Below are 9,638 nucleotides of genomic sequence, written 5' to 3'. Positions count from 1 at the left end.
AAAAAAAAAAAAAAAAAAAAAAAAAGAATAAAAGAATTATCTGTTTTAGCTGGGTGACGCGGCTCAAGCCTATAATTCCAACACTTTGGAAAACTCTCTTGAGGCCAGGAATTAGAGACCAGCCTGGTCTCTAACATAGTGAGACCCTATCCGTATATAAAAAAAATTTCTTTTAATTAGTTGGGCATGGCAGAGCATACCTGTAGTCTGACTACTTGGGAAGATTGCTTGAAACCAGGAGTTTGAGGTTATAGTGAGCTACGATCATGCCACTACTACATTCCAGCCTAGGTGACAGACTGAGACTCTGTTTAGAAGAAAAAAAAAAAGGCCAAGTGTGGTGGCTCACACCTATACAGCTATTTGGGAGGCTCAGGTGGGAGAATCAGGCTTTAGCCCAGGTGTCCGAGGCTGCAGTAAGCTATGATCACACCACTGCATTCCCCACTGGGAGACAGCAGACCCTCTCTTCAGGAAAATATAAAATTTTAAGCAATGTGTAAAAAGGATTATCTGGGTTGGGTACGGTGGCTCATGCCTGTAATCCCAGCACTTTAAGCAGCCAAGGCAGGCAGATCACCTAAGGCCAGGAGTTGCAGACCAGCCTGGTGAACATGGCAAAACCCCGTCTTTACTAAAAATACAAAGATTAGTCAGGTGTGGCGACACACACCAGTAATCCCAGCTACTTGGGAGGCTGAGGCACGAGAATCACTTGAAGCTGGGAGGCAGAGGTTGCAGTGAGCTGAGATCATACCACTGCACTTGGGCGACTGAGAAGGAGTCAGTTTCAAAACAAAAAAAGGGGAAAAAGGTAACGAACTTCATGAACAGCAGAAAAGAAAAGTGGAAGAGAAGACCACTGCCCCATAGTTCTAGACATAAACAGTGTTTCTTCTTCCCTTTGCTTTGCCCTAAGTACAGTAATACCTGTCTTCTGGGACTTACATTATCAAACAAGTTCAATGCTTCAAATATGCCAATATTATTCAAGGTAACCACTTGCTAATGAACACTCACCTACATTAAACTGCTTAAAATAGAGCAGAATAGGGTATCTTCCAATTATTATCCACAAGATTAATCTCTGTACAGCACTGAAATGCTATACAACACTCTGTACTGCATTTCACTTCAGATAAGTATAATAAAGCAAGCAAATCTGTTGTTGTTGTTGTTTTTGAGACAGAGTCTCACTTTGTTGCTCAGGCTAGAGTGCAGTGAGTGGCATAATCTCGGTTCACTCCAACCTCCACCTCCCAGGTTCAAGTGATTCTCCTGCCTCAGCCTCCCAAGTAGCTGGGACTACAGGCACCCACCACCACACCCGGCTAATTTTTGTATTTTTAGTATAGGCAGGGTTTACACCATGTTGGCCAGGCTGGTCACGAACTCTTGGCCTCAAATGATCCACCCACCTCGGCCTCCCAAAGGGCTGGGATTACAGGTGTGAGCCACTGTGCCTGGCCAAATAAAGCAAATTTTAATCCAAGGTAAAAAGCAAGTTCTGCTGTAAACTGGGAGACAGTCATGATGTTGAGACTCAATAAAAGAAAAACAAAGTGCTTAAAAAGATCATAAGCACATTTTGCTTCTTATACTATCAGAAACTCACACTGTGCCTTTGGGCCCTCAAACAATTGCTCAATAAATGAAGAAACCACATCTAGATTTTTTTTTTAAAAGAGGAAATGGAAATTAAACACTTTTCCAAAATGATATAAAGTATTACCAATAAATGTTACGATAATTTTGAGAGAGGAAACAATTCTTTCAACGATTAGTAAAATGGAAAAAAAAAGAGCATGAATTAGAACTCACTTTCTTCTGATCCAGACATAAAGCTATGTAAAAACATTTAATTTTTTCAGGCGTGAGAAAACAATCTTCTTTTTAAAAAGTACTCTAGGCCAGGCACGGTGGCTCACGCCTGTAATCCCAGCACTTTGGGAGGCCAAGGCAGGTGGATCACGAGGTCAAGAGATTGAGACTATCCTGGCCAACATGGTGAAACTCCGTCTCCACTAAAAATATAAAAAAAAATTAGCTGGATGTGGTGGTGTGCGCCTATAGTCCCAGCTACTCAAGAGGTTGAGGCAGGTGAATTGCTTGAACCCGGGAGGTGGAGGTTGCAGTGAGCCGAGATGGCACCATTGCACTCCAGTCTGGCGCATGGCGACAGAGTGAGACTCTGTCTCAAAAAAAAAAAAGTACTCTATTAAATTTACCTTTCATACCATTATTTTAAGAAAAGCTCTAAACAATTTGCCTTTATCACATTTTTAAAATCAAAAATTAAAATAGTTACAGAAGAAAATTAAAATGACTACAAATGCAATTTCAAATACTTTGTTTCTCTTCTGAAGTATCACAGTAAAAAGATCTCATGTATTTTCAGAAAATTCTACTGAAACAAAATCACCCAAATATTTGTGACATCAAAAGCACTAACTCAGGCCGGGCATGGTGGCTCATGCCTGTCATCTCAGCACTTCTGAAGGCCAAGGTGGCAGATCACCTGAGGTCAGAAGTTTGAGACCAGCCTGGCCAACATGACAAAACCCTGTCTCTACTAAAAGTACAAAAATTAGCTGGGCATGATGGCAGGCACCTGTAATCCCAGCTACTCAGAGGCTAAGGCAGGAGAACTGCTTGAACCCAGGAGGTGGAGGTGGTTGCAGTGGGCTGAGATGGTAGCACTGCACTCCAGCCTGGGCAACCAGAGCGAGACTCTACCTACAAAAAAAAAAAAAAAAGGCACACTAACTCTAAGGAAAATAAGGAATGCTTTTCAAGGGGGTCTAGTAAGAAGAGAGACACCAAAAGGTTGAGAACTGCTATGTCTGGAAAGTTTTACTAGCATTTTAGGGTCAATCTAAGTAGCTGACATGGGAAATGAGGGTGGAAGGAAGGTAGAGAAACCTATGCAAATTATTACCATATTAATTATTACTTTATGATTTAAACAGATGGGAATGAGACCAACATGGCCCTAATGCCCACCTCCTCGGGCCTTTTTCTCAAAGGTCACCTTCTTCAAGGACTTTCCTGACCACCCAATTTGAAAACTGTACCCCCCTTTCACATACTCTGATATCTGAGCCCCCTTGCTTTATTTTTCTCAACAGTATTATTCTCCAGGTAGGGGTCTTTGTCTGTTTTGTTCACTACTGTATCCCCAGTATCTGTGACAGGTACTCAATAAATATCTTAATGAAGCAGTGAAAGAGAAGAAAGGGCAGGCATTCCAGTTACGCAACCATATGATGTGTCTGTCACACTTACAGCAAAGTTGGTAACCAAGAAGAGAATGGAAAGATAAAGTGATTGATAGAGGGGGGTCTTGAATGTCAAATTAAGCAATTTCCAATGTTCACATGCACTGGGAGATGAAGCTTACGTCTTTCAATCCAAGTGATCTTTTAAAAAAACAAAAAAAACAAAAAAAACAAAAAACAAAAAAACTTTGGCAAATACTACAAATTAAACTCGATCCCTACAGGTCACAAGCATAAAACATTAATGCAGCTTCTTATTCTATCCACAGCAAAATATGAATTATAATTAACAGTTTACTACTTACACATTTGAAATAAATCACTAATATTCTTTTTAATTTGAGCATGACTTAATGATGCATGATGTATATAAGAACTGCCTAGTCACTTCTCCAAAAAAAGCTGAATATTCTACCATGTTTTTTCTGTTAAGTCAACAAGAATAAACAGGCTGACAAACAAAAAAGAATCAGCACTCTTTCTTTTAAAAGATAAAGACAGGAGGAATGACATGCAGCGGCAGTACCAACCCCACATGAAGAAAATCAACACAACAGGTCTTACAACTGCAATTCCTTGATCAAACAAACCAAAGCAAATTAATTCTTTAGAAGTACTCCCTAAACACTTTTCTCTTGCTATTTATCAACTCATAAAATGAAAAGGTAGCATAGTTCGTTTCCTAAGTAATAACTGCAGGTAGTTACCAAAAAGGAACTCAAATTTCAACTCCAAAATATAGCTCTATAATGCTCCCAAAAGCCAAGGTCCTACCGTATAAAAAAAATTAAAGCATTTATTTAAAAACCTGTTTGAAATGCCTACAAACTATAAGCCTCTACTTCAAAGTAAACAAAAATAAAACTCACACACATTAATTTAAAATGCTAATATAAAGTCACTCAAACTGGCCACTCAAAAAAGAGACCCTATAGAACCCCAATAGTAGTAACACCAGTGCCATGGTTTCCCACGATGCTTCAACTCGTAACACGCAGAATTCAGTAAAAACATATTTTACTTCTGGCTTGTATACATCAGCTGATTAACTTCTAAGAAGTTCCCAATGACCTTATCAGACTCCAGTATTTAACTGCCAACGCTAAGACTATTTCAGAATTATGTACCTAGTTAAATACAAATCTTACACTACCTCCAAATATGTCATTTATTTTGCCCCGTGACAATGTATTGACAAACTATAGTTAATCAGACAGCTCTACTCATTTCCCTGAATTGGTAAAACTGCATCTATTTTCTGGGGAAAAATTTTTTAATCCATCAAGGAAAAACAGATATGTCAGAGATACACTGTGAGCGATCGACTCAATGCTGAATGGTGGCTATGTAAGTGCCCATTTTAATCAATGAAAACCACAAAAAAGGTTCTTGGGGACTGAATTCTTAACGGCTACACACCACTTGGCTAATATGGCATAATAAAGTTTCATGGCAGGATTTATGTAAAAATTATTCCAAAAATTTATTTCCTGCCACCACTATCTACTTAAAAGATTGGGTATAAAATTAATCTTTCCCTCATTGGAACTAAATAAATGCCCACTGCTTTATTTCATTCTCAAAACAGCCCCCTATGGTATGGTTGTTATAAAGACTGAGGCTGACCCCTGGGACATGCATACGTATATGTACAAAAATAAAACCGTGAAGTCTTGTCCATTTTGTCTCAACTAGAAAGAAGTATTGCACTGGGCGAATTTCACTTCTCATCATAGTGTTTGCAAGATTACTGTAATTTAATAATAAAAGGCATCTCATGCTGTTAGGATTAGGAACATCTGTGTCCTATTCATGATAATTTTTAGGAAAACTACCAGTCTACAGCCCAAGAAAAAAAAATGCAACAAAAAATTAATACCAAGCATTAAAAAAAAGTTAATAACCTAGAAATATACTTGCCACCCCAACACCTTTTTCCTGCTGTAGTTCTTTGCATTTCACTAGTTTCTTAGCAACCATATAGAACCCAAGTGGGTAAGCACACACGAAAAAACACCATGCTGGTTACTTTTCCTTTAAGATCTAGAACCAACTATACTAAACCTTGTTCTCTCAACCTAAGAATCACTTAAGACAGGGGTCCAATTTAGATAAATATACCACCCTAAAGGTCAGTGACCAAATTTGGTCAACAATGGTGCCATCACAGCCGTCATCGTCAGGAACAACTGTCACCTTGCCATTACCAGGAAGGGAAAGCAACTGGAATATTCCTTCTGTAAGTTCTATTTACAGACTACAAAGAGTCAAACATCATCTTAGTATGATCTTACAACATGATAACAATGGAAGAACCCCAAACAGAAAAGGCTTCCCAATGAAGAACTTTTTGATACTAAAAGCTGATAAACCACAAGAATTTATAAGACCATGCCACACTCTGGGGCAATTCCTAACTGCACTGTAAATGTCAAGTATTTATTATCTGAATACCAATGGCTTCAAGTATTGTAATTTAAAAATACCCAGATTGTTTTTAAACATGGAGACACAGATTGTATCTTCTAATATGTTTTCACTCAATGAACACCATTTGTTTTCTGATTTATCTATGGAATACTTTCAGCTTTTGGGGGGAAATAAAATGTATATTTTTTATACTTACAAAAGATATACATGCTGCCAGTAATAAAATCCTAACTAGCAAGTCTTCAAACTGCTCAATCACAAGTTCCAGCAAGGTTTTTCCTGTTAGAAAAAACACGTGTTGTAATTGTCATCTTACCATCAGCACACCAACAGAGAAAAAAAAAACATGTTAAGATTACCTTCTTCAGCCGGTAACTCTGCAGAATGTAGAAATTCGCCAGGCAATGTGTCAAGAGGGAGGTTAAAAAAAGAGAGACATTTTAGTACTCCGTCTTTCTAAAAAGAACCGCTATAATTCTAAGCACCAATATTTTTTAAAAAATAGACCTAGCTATAGGAATAACCGATTTTTTTTTTTTTTTTTTTTTTTTTTTTTTTGCAGAAAGCATACAACGAGAGTATCTCAAGGAAGCAGGCACTCTTTGTAATCAATGGCCTGAGGTCTACCCCGAAGCGTGAAATCACTTAGGGCTCCTGAACCGGAGTGGTTTCAGCGATGTCATCACTTCTGCCAGATGTGTAACTTTGAGTAAGACAAGAACGGTCAGAGGCTTTCCCAACGATCTCGACGCCTCATAAATCGGCAGGGGACGAGAAAACGTCTCGCCCGGCTCAACCTAGCTGCAGGAGCCTCGTTCCTCCCTCCACCCGGCCCGGCTGCTGCTGGAGAGAAGCCGCCGAGCCATGCGCGCCGGGAAGGTCAAGGGCCCGAGACGTGAGGAGGTCGATAGGAGGTCGATAGGAGGCGAGGCGAGGCAAGGCGAGGCCCGCAGCCCCTCTCCCCGCCGCGGGGCGGGCGTGCTGCCCCGACCCTCCGTCCGCAGCCGTCGGCGGGCGCGGAGCCGAAGCCCATGAGGTGGAGCCCGGTCAGCCATCTTCTCTGGCTCTCTGGCCCGCGCCGGGCCCCTGCAGCCGAGCGCCAGGCACCGGGCACCTACCGTTGGAGCCCCATCTCTCTTTGAGCTTCTTGACCTGCTCCAGGCTCAGCCCCGTGCTCTCGTTGACACCGAAGTGGCCCAGCACCTCCTCCACTGTCTTTGTGTGCGCGTTCTCCATGGCTTCGGGGGCCCGGCCGGCCTCGCCTCTCGTCCCCGCGGCCTCCTCGCCTCCGCCTCGCACTCGGGCCGCGGGCTCGTGCCACCCGGGGAGCCCAGGCGCAGACGGGCGCTCCCCTCCTCCTCCTGCGGCCGCTTCCGCCTAGCCGGGCGCTGAATCACCTCGCGCCCCCTCCCCCAGACAACCGCCCCTCACGCGACCCGAGGCTCCGCCGCGGGTGGGGGGCTCCTGACCCTCCCTCCTCTTGCCAGAAGGGAGGGCCTCCCTCGCCCTCAGCCGCCTGCCGGGAGCGCAGGCCGCGGCCCCCGAGCCCCCTCCCCGCTCTCTAAAGGCGATCAGAGGCCCCGCCCGGGCTGGAGGAGGGGGCGCCCGGCCGACCCTAGAGGGCGGAACGCGGCGAAGGAGGCGAGCAGGCGGGGCGGTGCGCGGCAAGATCGCCCGGGTCTCTCAGCCCCGCACACCCGACAGCGGCGGAGGAAAATGCGGCGGAGGAGAAGGAGGTGGCGTCGGGGACGGCTCCGCGGCGGCTGCTCTAATAGCATTTATCGGCCGCTGCCTCCCCTCTCGCCGCCGCCGCGGCATGTGGACGCCGCTCATTGGCCGAGAGCGCCCAGCGCGGCGCGGGCGGCGCGGCCCCGCCCCCTTCCCCCGGCTCCCTCCTCCCGCGCGCCTGGCGCCCACGCCGCCGCGCTGGCCCCGCCCCCTCCCGCGCACCGCCTCTAGGAACCCGGATCGAGGCCGCGCACGCCGCGGCCCTGGGGCTGGTGGAGGGGAAACCAGGGACCCTCCTCGGCGTGTGCGGCTCTTGGGCTCGTCCACCTGCAGACGCAGGGTGGGACGCTCACAGTGGGTTCCCTGCACTCGCTGCCCCGTGGCCGGTGGGAGGATGGAAGGCGACTCGGAGGAGCTGGGAGCGCGGTCCACAAGGGGCGTCCTCGAAGCGCGCTCTGGCTGGTGTCCTTGGCTCGCCTCCTCGCCCTCGGTCGCCCGGGTTGCGCTCTGCATCCTAATCTGTCTCCTTCAGAGCCCCCCTCAGGAACCAAGGGGAGTAATTCCGCAATTCCCTTCCCACACAGCCCAAATCCTTCATCTGTCGCCTCGGGAACACCGCATCCCACACCCCCGCCGCCGGCTCCTTCGCACGCCAACCCCAATTCTTCCCCAGCGGATTCTGGGCCCTGACGAGGAAACCCCCCTCGCAGGGGAGGGAGGAGAGTTGATTTTATTATTATTAGCTCATGCAGCGCTTGATAGGTGTCTGCATGGAAGTCACAGGTCACGCCGCTGGAGCGGCCACACAGCAGCTAGACTTGGGCTAGGAGGTGCTTCGCTGTGGCTTTCAGATGAAGGCCGATTGGTAGACTGACTTCCCCGAGAGGAGAAAAGGGGACTTGAATCCAAAGTCTGCTGTTAAGCCACAGATGATTTGCTCTGCTCGGGTGGGTTGTACAAAGCACAGGTCACAGCAAGATAAAGATAATTTTGCCAACATAAAGAAGCGAGATAACAAGGGGATGGGAAATTGCATGGAATTCATGAACAAAACATGAACATATTCGCTTCACAAAGAAGAGCAGCTTTCTTCAGGGAGTAGGTTGCAGAATGAAGCATTTGGTCCACTCTTGTGTTTAGCAATAATGCACCAACCAGATGAGCAAAACCAGAGCAGAAAAATCACCTTAGTTGTCTGAAGCGGCTGGGCTTCAGGACTTAAGATAAATTCCTTCAACAGATGCAAATCACAGTGCATCACCCAGCTGAAAAAAATCAGACACGTCATGTCATTTAATTATTTCCAAGGAGTGGAGGTTGGCATGTAGTTTTGATTGATACTTGGAAAAGAACCAACAAAACCCTACACAAAACAAAAAATTCTACTGTATGGCAACGCACTGAGAGAAGCAAGGTGGAAACTGGTTAGGTCACAGGATCAGAGCCTCTTCAGGAGGGACACGTGAATGCATGGTGGGGGCGTGGTCATGGAGGGCTGGCTGTTCTTGCCTCTGAGACCAGCTCTGCACCATTTCCTACCAATTCTTCTCCCTTACTTCATCTCTCTCTTTCAGGACGATGGAAACACTGCAGGCAGGCAGAAGGGTGGTTTGCCTTTCTCAGCCTGGAAATTATCTGAGACATTTGATGTTGAATATTCTGTGCCACTGTCACTGCTTGGGGTTGTAAGCGCCTCCGGTGCAATTATGAGCTTCTGGAGGAGTTCCTGACCTCAGCCTTTGTATGGAATGTTCTTCTCACAGACCTTCACCTGTGTTGTTCTCTTTCCATTCAGATCGCAGCTTCCATGTCTACTCCTCAGAGATGTCTTTGCTGACTGTCTAAAGTGGCTACCCAGGCACAGTGGCTCATGTCTGTAATGACAGCACTTTGGGAGGCTGAGGCGGGAGGATTCCTTGAGCCCAGGAGTTTAAGGCTGGCCTGGCCAATATAGCGAGACTCCATCACTACTAAAATTAAAAAAAAAAAGGGCCGGGCGCGGTGGCTCACGCCTGTAATCCCAGCACTTTGGGAGGCCGAGGCGGGTGGATCACAAGGTCAAGAGATCGAGACCATCCTGGTCAACATGGTGAAACCCCGTCTCTACTAAAAAAAAAAAACTACAAAAAATTAGCTGGGCATGGTGGCGCGTGCCTGTAATCCCAGCTACTCAGGAGATTGAGGCAGGAGAATTGCCTGAAC

At 45.8% G+C, this 9,638-nt stretch overlaps 1 protein-coding gene across 5 annotated transcripts in view; it reads right to left on the bottom strand.

The window, feature by feature from the left end:
* ATP2A2 (ATPase sarcoplasmic/endoplasmic reticulum Ca2+ transporting 2) overlaps positions 1-7,606 on the bottom strand; it is a 65,433-nt gene extending 57,827 nt beyond the window's left edge. For 3 of the 5 annotated variants that reach the window (XR_005202414.1, XR_001829120.2, XM_017541918.2), the window contains exons 1-3: positions 6,827-7,606; positions 6,068-6,085; positions 5,905-5,987 (exon numbers count right to left, since the gene is read on the bottom strand). Coding sequence is in view for 2 of the 5 variants with exons in the window: in XM_017541918.2 (XP_017397407.1) it covers positions 5,905-5,987; positions 6,068-6,085; positions 6,827-6,944 (219 nt within the window). In the remaining 3 variants the exon portion in view is untranslated. The remainder of the gene's footprint in view (positions 1-5,904; positions 5,988-6,067; positions 6,086-6,826) is intronic. The other 2 variants (XR_005202415.1, XM_017541927.2) reach the window with 2 other exon arrangements.
* Positions 7,607-9,638: the final 2,032 nt, after the last annotated feature.

Source organism: Cebus imitator, unplaced genomic scaffold, assembly GCF_001604975.1.
Source record: "Cebus imitator isolate Cc_AM_T3 unplaced genomic scaffold, Cebus_imitator-1.0 Scaffold8, whole genome shotgun sequence".
Lineage (NCBI taxonomy): Eukaryota > Metazoa > Chordata > Mammalia > Primates > Cebidae > Cebus > Cebus imitator.
Note: the sequence above shows the minus strand (reverse complement) of the source record. Positions and strands in the feature narration are given on the sequence as shown.